Source organism: Fringilla coelebs (genome assembly GCF_963513975.1).
Source record: "Fringilla coelebs genome assembly, chromosome: 26".
In the NCBI taxonomy this organism is placed as follows: domain Eukaryota; kingdom Metazoa; phylum Chordata; class Aves; order Passeriformes; family Fringillidae; genus Fringilla; species Fringilla coelebs.
In genome coordinates, this window is record NC_140052.1 from 3,695,193 (window position 1) to 3,719,610 (window position 24,418).

The following is a 24,418-nucleotide window of genomic DNA, read 5'->3' on the forward strand; positions in this document are numbered from 1 at the left end:
GGGGGAGGGGGCTCAGCATTTTGGGGGCTCAGCATTTTGGGGAGCTTCAGAATTTTTGGGGGGGTCTGCAGCATTTGGGGAGCTCAGCATTTTGGGGAGCTCAGCATTTTAGGGCCTCAGCATTTTAGGGGCTCAGCATTTTAGGGGCTCAGCATTTTGGGGCAGTGCAGCATTTTGGGGGAGTGCAATATTTTGGAGGGCTCAGCATTTTGGGGAGCTCAGCATTTTAGGGGCTCAGCTTTTTGGGGCAGTGCAGCATTTTGGGAGCTCAGGATTTTGGGAGCTCAGCTTTTTGGGGCAGTGCAGCATTTTGGGGGAGTGCAATATTTTGGAGGGCTCAGCATTTTGGGGGGCTCAGCATTTTAGGGGCTCAGCATTTTGGGGCAGTGAAGCATTTTGGGAGCTCAGCATTTTGGAGGCTCAGCATCTTGGGGCAGTGAAGCATTTTGGGGGCTCAGCTTTTTGGGGCAGTGCAGCATTTTGGGGGAGTGCAATATTTTGGAGGGCTCAGCATTTTGGGGAGCTCAGCATTTTGGGGGCTCAGCATTTGGGGGGCTCAGCATTTTGGGGGCTCAGCATTTTGGGGCACTGCAGCATTTTGGGAGCTCAGCATTTTGGGGCAGTGCAATATTTTGGGGCAGTGCAGCATTTTGGGGCAGTGCAGCATTTTAGGGGCTCAGCATTTTGGGGGCTCATCATTTTGGGGCAGTGCAGCATTTTGGGGGAGTGCAATATTTTGAAGGGCTCAGCATTTTAGGGGCTCAGCATTTTAGGGGCTCAGCATTTTGGGGCAGTGAAGCATTTTGGGGGCTCAGCATTTCGGGACAGTGCAGCATTTCGGTGGGCTCAGCATTTCGGTGGGCTCAGCATTTTGGGGCACTGCAGCATTTTGGGGGCCTCAGCAGCGCTGCTGCCTCCCCTCCTCTCCCCACTCACCAAATATTTGCTTAACGCGGCAATTCCCGTCCGTGCGGGAAGCGCCTCCAGCATTCCCAAACCCTGGAAAACCTCTGGACAGACCGAGAGCCACGAGCCCCTGGAGCCCCGGCCACGGGAGGTGACGATCCCTCGCACTGACCGGGCTGTGCTGGAGCGACAGCAGCCACCTGGCCGTGTCCCCCGCGTCCCCCGGTGCCACCACCCCGCGTCCCCCCTCGGCCACCGCCGCGGCCGCTTTGATCCGCTGCTCCATCCCTGCTTCCCCTTCATTCCCCATCAGGCTCTGAACCTCCTCGCCGAGATGCCGAGATCAAATGCGTAGTTAAGAGACAGTCGGGCCGAGGGGAACATGAAAGGGAGAAGTTTTGTTTCAGGATTTTTCATCCCGGCGAGGCGGCGCCGGGAAGCGGCGGAGCCGCGAGCCGAGAGCTCCCTCTGCTCCCAGAAAAATCCTTCCAGGATTCCGAGCGCTCCCAGCCTCCTTCCCCGGCCCGCTCTCCAGGCCCTGCAAACTCGTCACACCCCCAGGGGACAAGCACAAGCTGCTGCACAGGGAAATGTTTGCTCCGGGGGATGGATTGTTGATTAAAAAGTGGCAGGAAAAGGATAAAATGGTCACAAACCCCGCGGCGCCCCAAAAATGCATCGGCTCCCGCAGCGAGGGAGACCCCAGGATGTAAAATATCCTCTATAAATCATAAATATCTGATTTATCGATTGATTAGAGACAGCTTGAGGCGAAAGGCAGCGCTTGGAGCTCCCCTGGGATGAGGGGAAATGAGGGAATTTGTATTTCCATCGTTTGGGAAGGGAAAGAAATAAATAAAATACCAGGTCAGCAAGGGGGATCTGGGGCAAGGAAGAGCTCAGCACCCAAAATCCAGGGGAAAATCAGGGTGCAGAAAACTATTTCAATTCCAATGAAAACGTATTTCATTAGAGGAAGCAGATTCATCTCTGATCCTGGATCCCAAGAAAAGCAATATCCAGGGCTGTGATATCCCATCTCACAGGGAGAATGAGTTATTAAAGCACAAGATGAATGGCTTGCAGTGCAGCTAAGTGCTCCAGTTAAGAGAAAAATACTTCTAAACTTACTCTTTGCCCCAAAACACATTCCTCCCCCTCATCCCCGGGCCTCGGCTCTCCCCTCGGGTGAAGCTTGCTCGTGTGCCTCATTTTTTTCCTGGCTTATCAAAATTCCAGAGGGGAAATTTTAATAGAAGTAAAAATAAGGTGAATTTAGACAGGTGGTGATGTTTGGGTTTTTTGGGTGGTTTTTTTTTTTTTTTTTCTTTTCTCCTCCCCTTCCCCCAAGCTTTAAAAAAAAAAAAAATACACATGAGGAATAAAAATAACCCGGATAAGTTCAGTTGTGGGGAGGGAGGGAGGATGTAAATGAAGGAGCATTCTCATGGAGAGCAGCGCTCCGGAGCAGGGCGCCTCGCCCCGCGCCTCGGCTCTGCATGAATAAATAGGGATAAAAATGTAACACACGCAGCTCCCATCCCAGCACCTCGAGAGGGCTCCTCTCCTCGCGGGCTGGAGCAGCACAAGCCACCAGCATTCCCAGATTTTTGGTATTTAGGGGGAAAAAAGTATTGAGATGGTGATTTTGGTGGAGCGCAGAGCTGCTTTGGAGCCCCTCCCTCAGGTATTGAGGCTGGTGGTGCAGATCCACTGGGGACAGTGGGAAATGAGAGATTTTTTCCCAAATCCTTGGATCATTCAGGATGGAAAAGAGCTCCAGGATCACCGAGTCCCAGCTGTGCCCCATCCCTGCTTTGTCACCACGTCCGGGTGTTCCTTGGACACCCCCAGGGATGGGGACTCCAAACCTCCCAAGGTTTAACAACCCTTCCCATAAGGAAATTCCTGCTGATGTCCAAGCTGAACTTCCCCTTGGGACCATCCCAGGAGCGCTCAGGATCAGGCCACCCCCTCCACCAAACCATCGCTGATGTTTTCTTCCAGTCCGACACTGAACCTCATCACAAAAATCCCTTTCCTCCCAAGAGATCCAAAGGAAACAGCGGGATGCTGGGAAGTCACCCAGTGACTCAATTAATTCCAAATCCATGCTGGGAGGTGACACCAGCCCAGAGCACCCCAAACCCTCCTGGCCAGGCACCCACAGCCGCATTTTCCCGGCCCCACGGGCTTTTCCCACTCCTTTCAATCCATCCCTGCTCTCCCCCCTCCCCAGGCAGGATCTCCCGACCCCCCCCACCCCCATCCCGGCTGCCTGGCTCCCCGTTACACAACCCTGCTCGGGAGATCCTACGTGGGCAGCCGTGGGTTTTCCTGGGAATCGACAACAGCTCTCGCTGCAGCTCAGCAGAACATGAGCATCTTACATAAACAGCCCCGCCAGTTCCCCTGCGTGGGGGCTGCCCGCAGCCCCCCGGGCTGGGAGCCGCCTTTCCCCCCCTCCTCCCCATCCCCATTCCCATCCCCATCCCGCTTTTTTTTTTTTCTTTTTTTTTTCCCTTTAAACCAACCCAAACCCTTGTGGGGGAAAAAGGCAGCGCGCTCGAGAGAGAGAGAGAGAGAGAGAGAGAGAAATGACTCAAGTGTTTTGTAACTTGTCACATTCGGAGCTGCAATTTGGAGGCAGGAAGGAGGGATCCAAAATAGTCGCCCCAACCCCGGATTGTATAACCGAGTTTCCCCCCCACAGCCCCTCCCCTCCTGCCGGGGGAAAAAAGAAAAAAAAAAAAAAGAAAAAAAAAGGGGGAATTTCTGCTGGAGATGGCAGCTGGAAAAAGAAAAAGGCAGGCCAGCTCGGGGTTGTTACAGCGCAGGAAGGAGCCCCCAAATTGGGAAGAATTACTCATCCGTGGAAAAAAGGCTCCTGTGCTGGCAGGGAGGCACCGGGAAGATGCTGCAGGGGAGGAGGGAAGGCTCGGGGAAGGATGCTCCGAGCCCAGGGGTGAGGCTGAGCTCGCCGGGATGCTCCCTGCGGTGGGAGGTGATGTTTGGGAAGTGCAGCTGGAGCGGCAGAGCAGGACGGAGCAGGATTCCCTGCCAGGAAGGGACCTGGCAAGGGCTGCTCAAGGGCATCTGCTGCCAAAATTGGGGCTGGGAGCAGGCTCCAGGCATCCCAGCTGCCAGAGGCGGGCTGGGAGCAGCTTGGATAATCCCACGGGAGGGTGGCAGCAGGGTCAGGCTGTGTTGGCCTCTCCCACACCTCGCTGCCCTCCACCCTGCACCCGGCAATTCCCAATTCCCAGATTTTTCAGCTGCGTATCCAGCAGCTTGTCACCTCCTAGGGAAACACGGGAGAGCCTCTGAAAATCAGGGAGAGCAACACCAGCCTGGAGTGGGGAGAGTGACGGAGCAAAGACCCCCCCAGCACACCCAGCCCAATATTCCAGAGGTCCTGGAGCCTTTCCCAGCCCAAAAAATGTCCAAGGCCAGAGCAGGGAAGCTCCACAGAATCAGGAGGAGCTGAGGAGAGCGAGGAGGATGCCAGGAAGATGAGGAAGATGAAGGAGAACCATACCCAGCTCCCCCGTAATTAAACACAATTCCAAACCCCACAAATTCCATTTTCAAGCGCCGTGAGGATCCTGCCTGCTGCTATAAACCCTGATGCCCACCCAAAATGCCGTTAATTCCTTTTGAAAAAGCCCAGGCGGGTCTGGGGCATGTCAGGAGACACCACGAGGGTGACAGGTCCCCTTGGGGCTCATCGATCTGCCATCGATCACCCCGTGGAAGCTCGGAAAACCAGATGGGCTCCAGGATCTGCGGGGGCAGCGCTTCCTAAGGGCCTCCTCAAAAATAAATCCTGGAGTTGGGGTGATGGGAGGGATCTTTGCAGCTTTTTTCTCTCCAGTGTCACCTTGGCTAAAGGCTCTGAAATTCCAAGTGCCCCACGACGCCCACGCTGGTGCATCACAGGCTGGGGTGTGAAGGGAAATCCAAAGATGGGGCAAGGGGAAAGGAAAATCAGGTTGTTTTCAACAGATTTATCAGTTTCTACAAGTCAGTTTAGCTCTGCGATTAATACAATTCATGTAAAATCTATGTTTTTTATGCCAGACCCACCTGGCAGGTGCATCCCTGCAGTTTAGGGATTTGCAGGTGAAAATAAAGTGGATCTAAAGTGCTTGCCCATGCAATAAACTGAGAAAAAAAGCAAAATTCCCAACAAATTCCCAACCAGAGCATGACACCAGGATATTCCACTGGAATCCTGGGCAGCCCCTGGCACATCCCATCCCCTCAGACACACCAGCCCCAATTCCCACTGGCCAATTCCATCTGCGGGAGCCACACAATTATCTCTGGGAGCGAAGCGTTGATGGATGGAAGTTTTAATTACCAAACCTTCTCATCCTCCCCCATGCACAAAAAGTGCATTTTCTGGCATGTTTATTTAATAATAAAACATGGCCAAATTCCACATTGGTGGAACACGTGCGCGGGGCACGGGAAGGACGAGACGAGCTGAAATCTGTTTTGTCACCAGAGCTGGAAATTTTAAGTTCCTTTGATCTCTCTGCCTCCAAAGCTGCTGGGGAAGGAGAGAGGAGAGAGCAGCACACGGAGAACGTTATCCCAGGGTGTGGAGGGGGTTCAGGGATGGATCCCAGCTCCTGCCTCCGCACGTGCCAGGGCCGTGGAGATTGACAGCTCCGCTCCCGCACACGTCCCCATCCCTCCGTGTCCCCACGGAGAAGAGAAAGCACGAGCCTTAATCGCCATGGACAGGGCTAAAGGCTGCCCCTGTCACCCATCAGTATCATTTAAGGCTTGGGAAGCGCCCAATTCCCGTCGGGAACGCCCGGCGGAGCTCCGTGCTCATATCAATCCTCATTTCCTTCGGTCCCCCTGCGGAACCAGCCGGGACCTGGCTGCTGCCGCGGCTCGGAGCCACCCTCTGCTCCAAAACCTGGCTGGCATCCGGCAGCAGCAGCGGCGGCTCCAGCCTGTTGGAGCCCAGTGTGATCGAGGTTACTCATTCCCAGCGTAAAGACGTGCGGAGGTTGAGGTTCTCCCCCCCCCCCCTCCCCTTCCTTCCTTTTCGCGAGTAAATCCTCCAGCAGGAATTTTCCCCCCTTCCTTGGAAATTCACAGCCAACCTGCTAATGAGTCTTTGTGAAACTTGTGCCTTCTTACCTCTAATTTTACAGCCTGTTCGGATTTGAGCTCTGTGGACAGCCTCACATTTGGTTGGGAATTATAGGCTGAGTGGCTGTTCTCTCCTATTATTGTGCTGTCAATCTCCTATTAGCACATTATAATATGCTACACTGAATGCATCTGTTCTGTAGATCACAAGTCCTAATTGTCATTTGTTGAATCACTTTGTCTTATATGATTGTTAAGCAATTATTTCACCCAAAGCAGCTTAAACTTTGATTACTGTATAGTATTTACAGGGATCAAAGGGAAAAATCAGCGGCGCTTTCAAACATTTTTTTTTTTTTGCTGCGGGAAAAACGAGGAGCGAGCGGGGGATGCCGAGGCACGGGGATGACCTGGAGGCGCTTCCCGGCCTCCTGCCCTCGGGGCCACGACGTTTGTCCGGGGTGGTTAAAGGTCCAAAGAACGGGGAGGTCAGGAGACGGATGTGAAGTGACATTCCTGCCAGGATTGCTCATGGAACGAGGCTCTCCTGGCGTGTGGCACCAGCTGCCCACCGGTCCCCTCCGGTGGGGAACAACACCCCCTGTGATGTTGAACCGCTCCAGCCATTCCCATCATCAAGGGGAAAACCTTCCTGCTCCCCAAAAGGTGGGAATTTGAGCAGGGCTTGGCTCGGAGGGGTCACATCCCGGACAAATCCCCGTGGAAGCAGCGGCAGGGGGTCGGTAGAGGACGGAGCTTTGGCACACACATTCATTTTGGCTTTGCCACCCCTCTCCAAAGCCCTCCAAGAGGCCCCTCTGGAAGCTCAGCTCCCTCACACCATCCCCCCTGTGAAGTCCGGGGTGCTGGAATGCCACTGGAGCGATCCCAGGGCATGGGAACCCAAGCCAGCAGGGAGGGGCTCATCACCGGGGGCTTGGGCTCATCCCGGGAATCTCGGCTGACAGCAGCGGGAAGGAATGTTGGGCCATTGTTTCTGAGGAGCCCAGACAGGGCTGAGAGAGGGAGAAAACCACGCTGGTGCCTCCTCAGCTCCAGACGGCTCCACGAGCCAGCAGGGATACACAAACTGTCAGAAATCTTCTGCTTCCAACCATCCTCTCCAGCAAGGCGTGGATGGAACCTGAGTGCCACAAAAAGGTCCCTGCCCAGCCAGCTGCACGTCCCCTCCCGCCACCCCTGCAGAGCATCCCAGGAGGAGATGCAACAAAGCTGCCCTGGCCTTTGTTAAAATAAATGATGAGTGCCCAAATAATGGGAACACAAAACTCGTTATGAATCAGGCTCGTCCCCAGCCAGGCCTGTCCCCAGCCAGGCCACCAAGCGCTTCACAAAAGGGGGAGAATCGGGGAAAAGAGCCAGAGTGGATTTTCTGTGGGTTCTTGGGACAAACTCCTCCTCCTGCTCGTCCCTCCCTGGGCTCCCATTCCCAAGGGCACAGCTCCAGTTCACAGGACATCTCCAGCCCCACCCCTGGGTGCTGGTCACAGGTTTGGGCACAAAAAGCTCAAAGCCCTGAGGGTCCCATCCCGTGGGGCTTTTCCAGCTGCTCCCCCTGCCTCAGCTCATCCCAGCTTGGAAATGCCTTTATCCCAGAGAGCTGAGGAGCAGCAGGAAGGAGCTGAGCTCAGGGATGTGCAGATTGGCTGCTTGCAAAAACAAGTTTTAAAAAGTTGAGTTTGGGGTAGAAAACCCTGAGAAAAACACTTTATTTCTAGAATTTTGTTGTGGGGAAAAAAAAAAATCCATGCTCCTTCCTGTGTCCTAAAAAAGAGATGACAGAGCCTAAAGAAACCTCTAAGGAAGTTGTCAAACCTTGGGATGAAAACAAATCTGGAGGAGCAGGTAAAAGGTAGCAGCTCCAGCACAGGTAAATTGCTTTTTAACAAGGAGACAAGGCCCATCCCTGGCATCTGCCGTATGTTTTTATAAAGCCCAGAAATATGTTTTTAAAAGGCCAGTAAATAAAGTTCCTATCGATTTGATCTCCAGTGTAATCTGTTTTTCTGTCTGCCACCACGAGTGGTAATAAAAGGGAATCAGGGGACGCAGCTTTGGGTTAATGCAGCGATCCATCACCGTCGGGGGCTTTGCCACGCTGCACAATCCAGAAACTGCCCCAAATTGGTGCAAGGGCCAATTTTCTTTTCCAATTTATTTTTGCTTGAGCGAAGCAATATCGAGGCAGGACAAGGAGGAGCATGTTTCCCGTCCTTCCAGATGTTCCCCTGCTTCCCTGGGCTGGGAAAGGGCCCCCAGCAGCTCCTGGGTTTGGGATTTTGGGAAGGTGCTCTGGGTACTTGGGTGTTTGGGAGTTTGGGAGGTCAGGTCTGTGCAGTGGGAGCCAGAGGGGGATTGGGATGTGCTCAGGAGAGTTTGGCAGTGAGGATTGGTCATTCCAGGGCTGATCTCCCATGGATCAAACATCCTGAATGTCCCAGGGCTGATCTCCCATGGATGGAACATTCTGAACATCCCAGGGCTGATCTCCCATGGATTGAACATCCTGAACATGCCAGGGCTGATCTCCCGTGGATGGAGCATCCTGAACATCCCAGGGCTGATCTCCTATGGATGGAACATTCTGAACATCCCAGGGGTGCATCTCCCATGGATTGAACATCCCAGGGCTGCATTTCCCATGGTCTGAACATCCCAGGATTGATCTCCCATGGATCAAACATCCTGAACGTCCCAGGGCTGATCTCCCGTGGATGGAACATCCTGAACATCCCAGGGCTGCATTTCCCATGGTCTGAACATCTCAGAGCTGATCTCTCATGGATGGAACATCCTGAACATCCCAGGATTGATCTCCCATGGATGGAACATCCCAGGGTTGCTTCTCCCATGGATGGAGCATCCTGAACATCCCAGGGCTGATCTCCCATGGATGGAGCATCCCAAACATGCCAGGGCTGATCTCCCATGGATTCATCATCCTGAACATCCCAGGGCTGCATTTCCTATAGTCTGAACATCCTGAACATCCCAGGGCTGATCTCCCATGGATGGAACATCCTCAACATCCCAGGGTTGCATCTCCCTTAGATTCATCACCCTGAACATATCAGGGCTGCATTTCCCATGGTCTGAACATTTCAGAGCTCCTCTCCAATGGATTGAACATCCTGAACATCCCAGGGCTGATCTCCCATGGATTGAACATCCCAGGGCTGACCTCCCATAGATTCAGCATCCTGAACATCCCAGGGCTGATCTCCCCTAGATTCAGCATCCTGAACATCCCAGGGCTGCATTTCCCATGGTCTGAACATCTCAGAGCTGCTCTCCCATGGATTGAACATCCTGAACATGCCAGGGCTGATCTCCCATGGATGGAACATCCTGAATATCCCTGGATTGATCTCCCTTAGATTCAGCATCCTGAACATCCCAGGGCTGATCTCCCATGGATGGAGTATCCCAAACATCCCAGGGCTGATCTCCCTTGGATTGAACATCCCAGGGCTGATCTCCCATGAATTGAGCATCCTGAACATCCCAGGGCTGCATTTCCTATGGTCTGAACATCCTGAACATCCCAGGGCTGATCTCCCCTAGATTCATCATCCTGAACATCCCAGGCTGCATTTCCCATGGTCTGAACATCCCAGAGCTGCTCTCCCATGGATTGAACATCCTGAACATCCCAGGGCCGATCTCCTGAGTGATATTCCCAGATCTTTACCCCCCAGGACAGGGCAGTTCAAGGTTTTCCAGGGTGTCCATCCATCCAGAACCCCTCTCCTGTCCCTGGCAGTGCATCCCTGACTCCCTTCCCCGAGCCTGTTGCTCACTGAGATGCCCCCACACACAACAGGTGCCCTCATGGCACTAAAAATTGCCCCAAAATGGTTTTTTTTTGGGCAGTAAATTGATGTTTGATAAAGCTGTGTTTGACAGCTCAGTGTTTCAACACGACAAAATATTCAAATCCACCCTAAAATGATGCATTAAAGTCCCCCAGGCCAGATTTTGCTGCCGTCAGAGCTCAGCTTTGCAAGATGCCACCCCACTTTCAGCTCCTCACCCCAAACCATCGATGCTCCCTTCCCTGAGGAGCTGCAGGAACGGACCTTGGGCGCAAAGGTGACCCCAAAACCCATCCCAAATATCTGGGACGAGAATGGGAAACCTCCCATTCCTCCCCCCTCCTCCTCTTCAGAAAACTGATAAATATTTCTAGAGAGAAAAACAAACACTCCGCATTTGGCTTTTTTGGTGGTTGTTTTTCTTGAAGAGACAAAGTGTTCCACAGAGAGCTGACACTTCCTACACAAGTTTGCATCCTCAAACCCCGAGATTTTCTGCCACGGATTTGGATGGGAAAAGCATCTCCAGCCCTTTCAGCCAGCCCTCCCCACCCCATCCAGCATCTCTGAGCTGGAGCATCCCACTGGAGCACCACAGGGAGATGGAGATCTCCTCGCTTTGCCAAATTTTCCCACTCTCATTTGGGAATAAATTAGGAATAATCAAATTTCCTGTGTTTAGAAATACCCACATCAAGCATAAAAACAACTCTCATGCCGCAGCTCTCGTTCCCACTCAATCTGGGTGAGCTTAGGAGGGAAAAAGATTATCCCAAAGCATCCTTAGAGGTTCAGGAGTAAGAAAATTGTATATTCTTATTTTAAAAACTGGAAAAAATGAGGAGAGCCACGGGGTTTAAGGGGTTTAAGGGCGTGCAGAATGAACTCTGGACGCTGCAGCTGGATCATCCCCAGCTGTGCAGAGCTGGGGAGGCATTTTTGGGGAAGGCCAGAGGAGAAACCCACCCCAAAGCCCGGCAAGCAGCGGGGCCCCGTGTCCTCAGATGCCGCCTCAGCGCAAGATGTGCCGAGATGTCTCGGAAGGAAACGGTGCCAAATCCTCGGCGGAGCCGCTCCCGGTGCCAGCGGGAGCCGCCGCCCGTGCCAGGGGCTCCCTGGGGACCTGCCACCCCCGAGGCACAGCTGGAATTCCATCCCAAAATAAACAGGTGCCGCCCCCGAGCTCCCGGCTCAGCCTTCCCCGCTTTTTGTGGATTCTGGGACGCTCAGCCCTCATCCCGCTGGCACAGCCTGGCAGGGTCTGGCTCTGCTCCCCAAAAATCCTTCCCACAGCCGCCGGCAGCAGCGTTCCATCCCCGGAGAGTCCCCTCCCTTCTCCCGGCCCTGCTTTGCTTTCCAGGACTAAAATTAAAGGAAAAACAACTGCCCACATCCATCCCTGGGAAACTTCAAACTCCTGGAAAGCCGGGGATGGGTCTGCGTGCAGCAGCCTCTGCCAGGAAGGAGGATTTGGGGGTTTTTTTTGGATAGTCAGACATCTTTAGGGAAAAGTTCTCCTTCCAACCATGTGATCCGCAGGGGGAAGAGACTTCCCAGACAGGGGTGGGGGGGAAGAGCCGGAAAAACGGATTGTTCACACTCCGAGGTAACGCCAGCAGAGCTGACTTCTCCCTGAGCAGCTCCCAGGGCTGGAGGTGACCATGGGAATGACAGAAATTATTGGGATAGGGCGGGTTTTGGGGTGCCAGAGAGGATTCCAGCGGGATTTGGGATCGCTACCAGACCGTGCCGCATCCTGGGACAGCTTTGGGATCGCAGCATGGCACGGCGCGGGGTGTCCCCTAAAATACCTCAGTGCCACCCCATTTATTGTCCCCTCCCCGTGCCCGCGGCACGCTCAGCACAGATCCCGGCGCTCCCAGTTCCTCCCAGTTCATCCCAGTTCCTCCCAGTCCGGGCGGCGCTGGAGCTCGGGCAGTTCAATGCTGCCACCTGGTGGTGGCAGGAGGGAACAGCAGCACCGGCATTCACCCCCCCCAGCCGCGATCCCAAATCCCATCGTGGATCCCAAACCCCATCGCCGATCCCATCGCCGATCCTAAATCCCATCGCCGATCCCATAGCAAATCTCAAATCCCATCGCAAATCCCATTGCCAATCCCATCACCGATCCCAAATCCCATCGCCGATCCCACAGCAAATCCCAAATCCCATTGCCAATCCCACCGCCGATCCCAAACCCCATCGCCGATCCCAATCCCAAATCCCATGTCAAATCCCAAATCCTATCCCGATCCCAAACCCCATCGCCGATCCCAAGCAAATCTCAAATCCCATCACAAATCCCAAACCCCATCGCCGATCCCATCCCGTTCCCAAATCCCATCGCCGATCCCAAACCCCACGTCAAATTCCATTGCTGATCCCATCCCAATCCCAAATCCAATGTCCAATGGATCCCAAACCCCATTGCCAACCCCAAACCCCATTGCCAACCTCAAACCCCATTGCCAATCCTAAACCCCATTGCCAATCCCAAACCCCATCACCGATTCCAAATCCTCTTTCAAATCCCATTACTGATCCCATCCCAATCCCAAATCCAATGTCCAATGTATCCCAAATCCTCTGTCAAATTCCATCGCTGATCCCAAATCCAATGTCCAATGGATCCCAAATCCCATGTCCAATCCCAAACCCCATCACCGATCCCAAACCCCATCGCTGATCCCAAATCCTCCGTCAAATCCCATCGCCAATCCCAAATCCAATGGATCCCAAACCCCATGTCAAATCCCAAATCTCATCACTGATCCCAAGCCCCATCCCGAGGCTGGGATGGTTTTGAAAAGTTGACTAAAATAATTTGTAAAAAATAAAATCTGTGGTGGAAAATTTTAGGTTGAATTTTTTGGGGTTGTTTGGGGTTTTTTTTTGGCTGAGCTGTGAACAATGAAACCGTCGCAATGGAGTGAAAAAAATTCCAGAGGTGAGAATAGAGCAAAAATTAAGTGGTCAAAGTAGAGGAAACAAAATTGAAATGGCCAAAATGTAGCCAAAAATGATAAATATTCAATGGCCACAACATAGATATAAAATTAATTCAACTTTTCTCTAATTCTGGCCATTTAATTCTTATTTTTCCTACATTGTGGCTTTTAAATTCCTTTTTAAAAATAGCCATGATGGAGCACAAATTTAAATAATTTGGAGGCCACAAACAGCAAAAAATTAAATCACTGAGTGGCCACATGTAGCAGAAAAAAATAATTTAATTGCTTTGCTATGCTCTGGTCACTTAAATGGGAACAGTATATTAAAATTTAATTAATTGTTTTAAAAGTGAATGTAGGGGAAATTATAAATTACTGAATTAATAGGGGAAATAATGGTTACAGTGCAGCAAATATTCTAAATTGAAAGGTGGTGGGGTGGTGAAAATAATTCATTAAATGAGTTCAGCGTGGTTGGAATGGTGGTAAAGTGGGTACAATGTAGGGAAAAAATAGAAAATGGCCAAAGGAAAAAATATAAAATTAAAAAAAAAATTGAATACTAATGTAAAAATATAAAAATATATAAAGGTGTGAAATAGAGAAATATAATAAATTAGAAATACAATAAATTAGAAATATAATAAAATAGGAAAAAATAGGAAAAATAGGAAAAATAGGAAAAAATATGAAAAATAATAGGAAAAATAATAGGAAAAATATAGAAAAATAATAGGGAAAACATAGGGAAAACATAGGGAAAAAACAATAGGAAAAAACAATAGGAAAAAACAACAGGAAAAAACAATAGGGAAAAATAATAGGGAAAAATAATAGGGAAAAATAATAGGGAAAAAATAGGAAAAAAATAGGAAAAAATAGGAAAAAAATAATAGGAAAAATAATAGGAAAAAATAATAGGGAAAAAATAATAGGGAAAAAATAATAGGGAAAAATAATAGGGAAAAATAATAGGAAAAAATACAGGAAAAATAACAGGGAAAACTAATAGGGAAAACTAATAGGGAAAACCAATAGGGAAAACCAATAGGGAAAAATAATAGGGAAAAAATAATAGGGAAAAATAATAGGGAAAAATAATAGGAAAAAATAATAGGGAAAAATAATAGGGAAAAAATAATAGGGAAAAAATAATAGGGAAAAATAATAGGGAAAAATAATAGGGAAAAAATAATAGGGAAAAAATAATAGGGAAAAATAATAGGGAAAAAATAATAGGGAAAAATTATAGGGAAAAATAATAGGAAAAAATAATAGGAAGAAAATTAAAAAATAGAAAAATAGAAAAAATTAGAAAAATAGAAAAAATTAGAAAAATAGAAAAAATAAAGAATAGAAATAATAAAGTATAAAATAATGAATATAAAAATAATAAAGTAAAAATAATAAAGTAAAAATAATAAAGTATAAAAATAATAAAGTATAAAAATAATAAAGTATGCTACAAACTATAAACACAAATACGTCAAAGTGCTTTCAGTGTAGTAAAAAAAATTCTGAGTGTGAGAAAAAGCGATTTAACGGCCACAGTGTAGGAAAAAAAAATTCAAAATAAATAACAAAAAAATCACAAAAAACCCAATTCCATTTATCCCACAGCTCAGCCTCCAACCCAACCCCAGAATCCACGAGGAAAAGTGGGGACAAAGCTCCCAGGAACAGCGGAAGGGGTCTGACCTTCTTGGCCCAGGGGTAGCGCACGCGGGGCTTGGCCCACTCCTCGCTGAGCTTCTGGCGGTAGCCGTGGCACTTGGGGATGTAGGAGCAGCTCACGTCGCCCACCTCGGGGTAGATGACTTCCAAATCCCCCCTGGAAAAAGGGACAGCGAGGGAAATGAGGCTGGAGGGTGACAGGGAGGGCTCGGGGTGGGGTTGGGAATGCCGGCAGGGAGAACGGGAATTGTTATCAGTTGTTGGAATTATAAATCCCTGCCCGAAATCTGCTGAGGGACACGGGAATTCCCGGGATCCTTGTGTGTTCTTCAGCAGATTTTGGGGAGGAATTCCTCCCTGGGAGGGGCTGGGATGGAATTCCCAGAGGAGCTGGGGCTGCCTCACCCCTGGAAGTGTCCAAGGCCAGGCTGGATCAGCCTGGGGTGGTGGGAGGTGTTGGGGTTGGAGCTGGGTGGGTTTTAGGGACTGGGATGGGTTTTAGGGACTGGGATGGTTGGGGTTGGAGCTGGGTGGGTTTTAGGGACTGGGATCATTGTGGTTGGAGCTGGATGGGTTTTAGGGATGTTTGGGGATGGAGCTGGGTGGGTTTTAGGGATGGTTGGGGATGGAGCTGGAGCTGGATGGGTTTTAGAGCCTGGGATGGTTGGGGATGGAGCTGGATGGGTTTTAGGGACTGGGATCATTGGGGTTGGAGCTGGGTGGGTTTTAGGGACTGGGATAGTTGGGGTTGGAGCTGGGTGGGTTTTAGGGATGGTTGGGGTTGGAGCTGGGTGGGTTTTAGGGATGGTTGGGGTTGGAGCTGGGTGGGTTTTAGGGATGGTTGGGGTTGGAGCTGGATGGGTTTTGGGGACTGGGATGGTTGGAGATGGAGCTGGGTGGGTTTTAGGGACTGGGATGGTTGGGGTTAGAGTTGGGAGGGTTTTAGGGATGGCTGGGGTTGGAGCTGGGTGGGTTTTAGGGATGGTTGGGGATGGAGCTGGATGGGTTTTAGGGACTGGGATGGTTGGGGTTGGATCTGGATGGGTTTTAGAGATGGTTTAGGTAGGGGTTGGAGCTGGGTGGGTTTTAGGGTGGTTTAGGTAGGGGTTGGAGCTGGGTGGGTTTTAGGGATGGTTTAGGTAGGGGCTGGAGCTGGGTGGGTTTTAGGGATGGTTTAGGTAGGGGCTGGAGCTGGGTGGGTTTTGGGGGTGGTTGGGGCTGGACCTGGATGGGTTTTAGGGACGGTTTAGGTAGGGGCTGGAGCTGGGTGGGTTTTAGGGGTGGTTGGAGATGGATCTGGGTGGGATTTAGGGTGGTTTAGGTAGGGGCTGGAGCTGGGTGGGTTTTAGAGCCCCTTCCCACCCAAAGCCCCCCAGCACTCCATGGCCAAGCCGCCTCCTTCCTCTCAAGTTTTCCATGGAAAACCTCCGCCATCCCTGGCGCTGCCAGAGTCCCTCCCAAGGCTCTGCAGAGCCGGCTGGGGAATGAACAACTGAGGGAATGCAGGATACAGGGAAAAGGAGGAAAATGGGAAAAACACAGAGCCAAGGGGACAGTGGGATGGATGTGCCGGGAGGGGACACAGAGGGAACGGCCAGGCCGGGCAGGGGACAGAGACCAGACTGGGGACAGAGACCAGGCTGGGCAGGGGAAAGGCAGGGGACAGAGGCCAGGCTGGGCAGGGGACAGAGGCCAGGCTGGGCAGGGGACACAAAGGGAATGGCAGAGGGAAAGGTAGGGGACAGAGACCAGGCAGGTGAGAGAGGCCAGGCCAGGCAGGGGACAGGCAAGGGACAGAAGGCAGACCGGGCAGGGGACAGGCAGGGGACAGAGGCCAGGCTGGGCAGGTGACAGAGGCTGGGCAGGGGACAGGGGCCAGGCTGGAGGTGACACAAAAGGAATGGCAGGGCCAGGCAGGGGTCAGGCAGGTGCCAGAGGCCAGGCTGAGCAGGGGACAGGGGCCAGGCAGGTGCCAGAGGCCAGGCAGGTGACAGAGGCCAGGCAGGTGACAGACAGGGGCCAGGCAGGTGCCAGGGGCCAGGCTGGGTAGGTGACAGGGGCCAGGCAGGTGACAGACAGGGGCCAGGCAGGTGCCAGGGCCCCGGGCACGGCTCACCTGCAGAACTGGTGGTCGGCCTCGCTGAGGGTCTGGAAGATGCAGGTGCGCGAGGCCTCGCTGGCGCGGGCGCCCGGCAGCAGCAGGGTCAGCGCCACCAGCACGGCCCCCAGCAGCTTCATCCTGCCCTGGGGACACGGGGACAGCCACCTCAGCCCCGGGCCACCACCCCTGCCCAAACCCACCCGGGGCCCTCGGGTCAGGCTCCTTTTGATCTAGGGATGGGGCCACTGAGAGGCACTTTGAAACTTTTATTCTATTTTTAGTCTCGTGTGAAGGGTGAGACAATACAGATAGAATTCAATTTATACATTTATTTTATTTTTATACATTATATACTCATGCATATGATATATAATTAGTATAAATATATATTATAAAAAATATATGTAGTATAGATATAATGTATACATTATATACATTATATACGGCATGTATAGAATAGATATTATATACATACTGTTTTATATTATATTATATTATATTATATTATATTATATTATATTATATTATATTATATTATATTATATTATATTATATTATATTATATTATATTATATTATATTATATTATATTATATTATATTATATTATATTATATTATATTTCTATTATATTTCTATTTCTATTACATCTCTATTATATTTCTATTTCTATTACATTTATACATATATTATATATAAAGCATGTATTATATGCACATAATATATCTAATATCTATTATATTCAATTGTTATAATTCACACCATCACAGAACCCAACTATATTTTAATTTCAATACCTTATAAGCTTTTTTTTTTTTTGCCTAACAGCTTTTGCCATGCCGTCCTGTGAATGCTTTAAAGTTCATTATCCTGAATTACTCCTTGTGGGTTTTACTAGAATGCATCTTCCACAGTTCTATTTCTCTAAAGTATTTTGTTTTATTTGTTTCTAGTTTTATTTCTCAACAAAATCTGTCCTATGTTATGGTGTTTCTAAGTCAGTTTTTCTTATTGCAAACTGTGAAAAGTGCATCTCATGTGGCTTTACACAGATATTTACTATCTGTATGTTGTGTTGAGTAGTAGTGCTGTATTAACCTTTTAATAGGATGGTAAAGGTAGTTTTGGAGTTAAAATGGAACTTTTGGAGTTAAAATAGAAACTGTGGATGTGGGATAGTTTTTTAAAGGAAGGAATGAGGTCCTTGCTCCAAGGCAGCAGCCACAGGACACCTGAATCTTTCAGAGAAAGAGAATTTATTGCCCCATTAATTATAATTATTGCTCCACTTCTTCCCACCTCACTCACGTTTGGATTCAGAGGAAGGAGCTGACACTGCCCAGCCAGAATCCTGTGTGTGAATGGAATTGATGCACCATGGATGAGGTGTGTGAATATGCAACAGGCTGGTGCTTTAAGGGTTAATCCTCTGTTCACGTGGGGCCTTTTTGGGCTTATTTTGCCCAGAAAGAGGAACCCGGACTGTCTGTAACTCTTTGTTTCTAATGTCTCGTATTGTCCTAATCTCAACTGTTCAAATTTTCATTACTCTAATTATATTGCTATTTTTATAACCATTTTATTACCATTAAAGTTTTAAAATTTTTAAAAAATACAAGTGTTTGGCATTTTTTGCACAAACAGACCCAAACCTCTCAGTTACCCCATCCGAGTCAAAAAAGACCCGAATCCGACACGGGTCCATCATCCCCTCCTCCAGCTCCACAACTTTAATCCCATTTATCCCGGACCGGAGCTGTTCCCTGCCCTCCTTTCCCGGGAAATCCCGAGCCCAGCGCAGCTCGGGGGATCCTTTCCCACCGGGCCGGTGCTCGTTCCCCTCCACGTGGCCCCGGGAATGTCCCCACGTGGTGACACCGCCGCCATCCCGGGGACACCGCGCTCCGGGAGGGGACAGTGCCCATCTCCGCCGGCTGCTCCCCCAAATCCGGTGGGAAATCGGGATCGGGGCTGGCTGTGCTCGCTCCGAGACCACCCCCAAGGACGCGCACCCAGCCAGGACACGTCCCCAACCCGCGGCAAGGTCCTTGCAGGGCAACCTTCACCCAGCCGCCCCTCCAGCGCTTTTCCCACGCTCTGGCCACCCCTTTTTAAGCCTCGAGGGGGATGAGGGGACACGGGGACGAGGTGACAAGGGGGCTGGGTCCCCCACCCCCCTGGCCGAGCCGCTAGCCACGGGCCACCAGAGAGCCACTTACCGGGGTCCTGGGGACGGCGGAGCAGCTCCGAGGCACAGCCCGGAGGTTTGAGGTTGCCGTGGAGATGGTTTCCTTGGCAGGGAGGGACAGAGGGACCGGGAATGAAAATCACAGCCCGGAGAAGGGGCAGCCAGCCGCTCCGGCTCTGCCAACGGCTTTTAACCCCCGGCAACCGCCCCAACGGCCCCGAACGGCCCCGGGCGCTGCCCGGTCCAACCCCCGGCGCACCGGCGGCGGCTCGGGCCGATCAGGAGCGCTGCGAGCCCCGCCGGGGTCTGCCCGGCTCGGCCAGAGCCTGACGGGCTCCCGGGAAGAGGCACATGCGAATAAATGAAATAAAAGAATAGTGGGGAAGAGCCCGGTGTGAGTTGGGATTACGGCAGAGGGGATCATTACATAATGGAGCCGCGGCTGCACGCTCGGAGAACACGAGCGGGGGAAAGAGGCGCCGGGCTCGGCTAATTAGAAACATTAATGGATTGGGAATGATCGGGAGCTTTTAGGGGCTTAATGGCTCCCGTTCCCACGCTGCCGAGATGGGCACAGCCCGTAATTAGAGCCCTGAGCCGGCAAATGGGCTCACGTGAGTCAGGCTTTTCCCGGGAATGCCGGGCTGAGTCAGGCTTGGGGTTTGCATCCTCACATGGATGGGCATGGGGTTGAAAATTCGGGGTCCCCAGCGTCGGGCACGGCTGGTGATCAGCAGAAAATGCCCAGAAATGTGGTCGTGGAGTGGTGAGGAAGGCAGGAATTTCCTTGGAGGAATGGGGATGGGGATGGAGGTTGAGCAAGAGGCAGGGCAGGGAGTTGGGCGCCGGGAGAGGTGGAGATGTGGACAAGGAATTCCTGGCAAAACATGGGATGGTTTGGGATGGAAGGACCTGAAATCCATCCAGAGCCACCCCTGACAGGGCAGGGACACCTCCCCCTGTCCCAGGGTGCTCCAAACTCACCTTGGACACTTCAGGGATCCAGGGGCAGCCACAGCTGCTCTGGGAATTCCATCCCAGCCCCTCCCCACCCTCATTCCTTCCAAAAATCCCACCCCAATCTCACTTTTCCCACTTTGAAGCCATTCCCTGTGTCCTGTCCCTCTGTCCCTTGTCCCCAGTTCCTCTCCAGCTCTCCTGGAGCCCCTCCAGGCCCTTCAGGGGCTCTGAGCTCTCCCTGGATCCCTCCCTTCTCCAGGGGAGCATTCCCAGCTCTCCCAGGATCCAGAGGGGCTCCAGCCCTGCAGCAGCTCTGTGGCCCCCAGGTCTGGCTCAGGATCCTCTCCAGACCCTTTACAGTGTTTTTGTTTGTTTGTTGTTTTGTTTTGGGGTTTTTTTTTGTTTGTTTTGGTTTTTTGGGGTTTTTTTTACCTTTTGCAGGGGTTCCCCAAACAACACCAAGAACCCAAAATGGGATGAACTCAGAAAAGGGATTTTTTTTCTTTTTTCCCCCTCCAAGCCCAGAGGCTGAGAAAAGCCCTTTGCAGAGCCAAAATCAGCCCCTTCCATCTGGAGGCCTCTCACAGATCATCCCAAAAGGGTTTTGCTGATGGAAAAGTTGCAGGGGCATCTCCCAGGGATGCTCAGAAAGCAAAACTCACGGCAGCATTTTTTAAAAATGTAAAATTTTACAATTTTTCACCTCCCCATGTAAGATGAACCATGACTTCCTCCCTTAAAAAAACCAAAAAAGTTTTTTGGGGGTTTTTTGACAAAGATTTTATTTCCTCCACTCAGGAGAGAGTTTAAAGAGCAGCAGGAAACTTGCCCAACTTCTACTGGGACAAAAAATTCATGAGAAAATGCTGCCAGGGCCAGATGCTCTCGAGGGGCAGGAAACCACTGGAATATTTAATTTTTAAACTTTAATTTTTTAAATTTTTTAATTTAAAAAAAAATTTAATTTTTTAAACTTATTTTTTTAAATTTGAAAATTTTTTAAATATTTAATTTTTAAACCCCTGTGCTCTCCAAGGGCCAAAACTCATAAAAGTGAGAGACCCCGTGGCCTGTCGTGCAGTTTGGGACCATTTTGGTTCATTTTGGTTCATTTTGGGACCATTTTTGTCCATCTTGGGCCCATTTTGGGACCACTTTGGTTCATCTTGCGTTCATTTTGGGACCATTTTGGGACCATTTCGGTTCATTTTGGGACCATCTTGGGTTCATTTTGGGACCATTTCCATCTTGGGTTCATTTTGGGACCATTTTGGTTCACCTTGGGCCCATTTTGGGACCATTTTTGTTCATCTTGGGTTCATTTTGGGACCATTTTGCTTCATTTTGGTTCATTTTGGGACCATTTTGGTTCACCTTGGGTCCATTTTGGGACCATTTTGGTTCATTCTGGGTTCATCTTGGGACCATTTTGGTTCATTTTGGGACCCTTTCAGTTCATTTTGGGACCATTTTGGTCCATCTTGGGTCCATTTTGGGACCATTTTGGTCCATCTTGGGTTCATTTTGGGACCATTTGGGTTCATCTTGGAACCATTTTGGGACCATTTGGGTTCATCTTGTGCCCATTTTGGTTCATCTTGGGACCATTTTGGTTGGGACCATTTCGGTTCATTTTGGGACCACTTTGGTTCATCTTGGGACCATTTTGGGACCATTTTGCTTCATATTGGGTTCATTTTGGGAGCATTTGGGTTCATTTTGGGACCATTTTGGGTTCACCTTGGGTCCATTTTGGGACCATTTTGGTTTATTTTGGGACCATTTCGTTTCATCTTGGGTTCATTTTGGGACCCTTTTGGTTCATCTTGGGACCATTTTGGTTCATTTTGGGACCATCTTGGGTTCATTTTTGTTCATTTTGGTACCATTTTGGTTCATCTTGGGTCCATTTTGGGACCCTTTCAGTTCATTTTGGGACCATTTTGGTCCATCTTGGGTCCATTTTGGGACCATTTTGGTTCATCTTGGGTTCATTTTGGGACCATCTTGGGTTCATTTTGGTTCATCCTGGGTTCATTTTGGGTTCATTTTGGGACCATTGTGGTTCATTTTGGGACCATCTTGGGTTCATCTTGGGACCCTTTCGGTCCATTTTGGGATCATTTTGGTTCATCTTGGATTCATTTCAGTTCATTTCGGTTCATTTTGTGCCCATTTTGGTTCATCCTGGGTCCATTTTGTGCCCATTTTGGTTCATCCTGGGTTCATTTTGTGCCCATTTTGGTTCACCTTGGGTTCATTTTGGGACCCTTTCGGTTCATTTTGTGCCCATTTTGGTTCATCTTGGGTTCATTTTGTGCCCGTTTTGGTTCATCCTGGGTTCATTTTGGGACCATTTTGGTCCATTTTGTGCCCATTTTGGTTCACCTTGGGTTCATTTTGGGACCCTTTCGGTTCATTTTGTGCCCATTTTGGTTCACCTTGGGTCCATTTTGTGCCCATTTTGGTTCATCCTGGGTTCATTTTGGGACCATTTTGGTTCATTTTGTGCCCGTTTTGGTTCATTTTGGTCCATTTTGTGCCCATTTTGGTTCATCCTGGGTGCAGCCCTGGCTGTGCTCTGCTGCTGCCCCAGGTGCATCCATGCAGATCCTTTGATCAATCCCTGTTTTATTCCATAACCCTGCCCAGCCCCTGCTCCAGCTCAGCCTTTCCAGGACATCAAACCCGATCCAGCTCCTGCCCCGGCCACCCCAGGGTGTTCCCAGCTTCCCTGTCCTGACTAAACCCCGTGGGACTGCAGGAATCTGGTTTTTCCAGCTGGGAAGCCTCTGGCACCGTGCTGGGTGTGATGTTCAGAGCCCAGGGAAGTCCAGGAATTCCCCCCTCATTCCAGGCTGGGATGAGAAACAAGGAGATGCTGCCCCGTGCTCCAAAATTTGGGTAAAAACCTTTGAAAACCTGTTTGAAACCCCTCAGTTCTCCCAGCTTTCATGAGGGATATTTCCCAATATTCTGGAAATAAAAAAAATCAAAACCAAACAAAAATATGTGATAATAAAAATAAATAATAAATAAAATAAAGCTTTCAAAGCAATCAGCGCAAGATTAATTTAATTAATCAAATCAGGGAGTCAACGGAACAAAATTACTGCAGTCCCAACATCAATTCATTTGGGAGCAGATATTTAAACAGAGAGGCAAAAATAAATATATTTTGCATTTGCTCCCCCAGCAAACAGCTCCAAAAGCTGCTCAGAGCTGACAAAACCGAGAGGTAGCTGAGGAAATGATTTTCCTGTTGATATCAGAGATTAAAAAGCTCTTAATAAAAACCAAGGGAAGGGAGGGAGAAGCCTGGGGCTTGTTTTAGCAGCAACAAAGCGCCTGTGAAAGCCAAATCAGCCGAGCTGGGAGCCAAATTCCACCTGGGCTGGGCCACAAACGGGGCTGGGAGGGGGAAAGGAGGGGGCAGAGGAGGCAAAAATTCCCAGCACATCCCCCTGGCTGCTCCCCCACCGCTGCCAAGGGACTGCAGCGTTCTTCAGGGGAGCTTCAAGATCCAGCTGAGGCAAAAATAGAAAATTTTCGAGGCTCCCCATGACCATCAGCTGAGAGTGAGGAGCTCTCAGAGCTCCCCCCACGTGCAGAGCCTCCAGCTCTTTGTTTATTTAACGCGGATCCGTCACTTCCCCGGCAGAGTTTCGCTTAAAAGTTCATTAAAATCTTGTTTTTACTTCCCAAGAAAGCATTGTTTGGAACTTCCCCCCCCGGAGCTGGCTTCCTGTGGATGTGAAATCCAGAAAAACCAGCGCCCACCTTGGCATTTCTGCTCTCCCTGCTCCAGAAAAAAATGCATTTTTGCCATTTTCTTGGGATTTTCAGCTTGTTCCCATCGCATTTCGTGTTGTCCTCAGCTGTCCCCAGGTGTGAATGGCCTGCAGGGACAGGGAGGTGACACCGTGCCTTGGGGGGGGTTTTGCTCCCAGTTTCAGGCTGGACAAAATTTTTAAGTCACCACTGAAGCCATTAAAAATTCAAACCCTTCCTCAGCAGCGAGGCAAAGCTCTGGAAAACAAGGATTTATTCTGCTTTTCACCTGCAAGATCATTTCTGAGCAATAAAAATGCTCCTTGGGCAACCAACAAACCCCACAAGCATCAGCCCAGCCCAACTCTTCCCTCAATAATCCGGCATTTTCTTCTCATTTGGGTAAAAATGTGAATATTTCCAGGTGGCACCTCCATGGCCCGGAATCCACTGAGTAAACCACCGGAGCAACTCCAAAAAACCAACACCTACAGGCTGAAAAATCACTAAAAAAATGTATTTACACTGCTGATACCAAGCGGCGAGGCAGCACCGAGCCCGAGGCCGGGGGAATTCCCTCAATTTGGGCATTGCAGGAAGCTCAGCAATCTGAAAAGGAAACAGAACCCACATCCTCTCTCCTCCCTCAGCAGCTCCAGCTGTGCCCTGCTGCCTCCCTGCGCCTCTTATCTCCCTTCTCCGTGCGTTGTCCTCACATTTCCCTCCTTCCATGGCCAAGAACTCCGTCCCTGCCCCGAGCCAACCACCCCAAGGTCGCCTTCACCTTGTCCTGGCCGAGCCCCTGGGCAAGAGCTTCGTGAATCAAAAACCCCACTTGGCCCTGGCCGCGCCATAAATTTGCATCTGAAGTGATTCGCGGGGCCGGCTCTGCTCCTTGGGGAATTTTTAAGTGGATTT

The 24,418-nt window shown here is 50.2% G+C and overlaps 1 protein-coding gene across 1 annotated transcript in view; it reads right to left on the reverse strand.

Moving 5' to 3' along the window:
• The window catches only part of PEBP4 (phosphatidylethanolamine binding protein 4), a gene marked incomplete at its 3' end in the record, with an annotated part of 84,221 nt that extends 65,355 nt beyond the window's left edge, over positions 1-18,866 (reverse strand). Inside the window, exons 1-3 of the mRNA XM_084221669.1 lie at positions 18,801-18,866; positions 16,599-16,726; positions 14,507-14,639 (exon numbers count right to left, since the gene is read on the reverse strand). Coding sequence (XP_084077795.1) covers positions 14,507-14,639; positions 16,599-16,720 — 255 coding nt within the window. The 5' untranslated portion in view covers positions 16,721-16,726; positions 18,801-18,866. The remainder of the gene's footprint in view (positions 1-14,506; positions 14,640-16,598; positions 16,727-18,800) is intronic.
• Between the last annotated feature and the right edge of the window lie 5,552 nt (positions 18,867-24,418).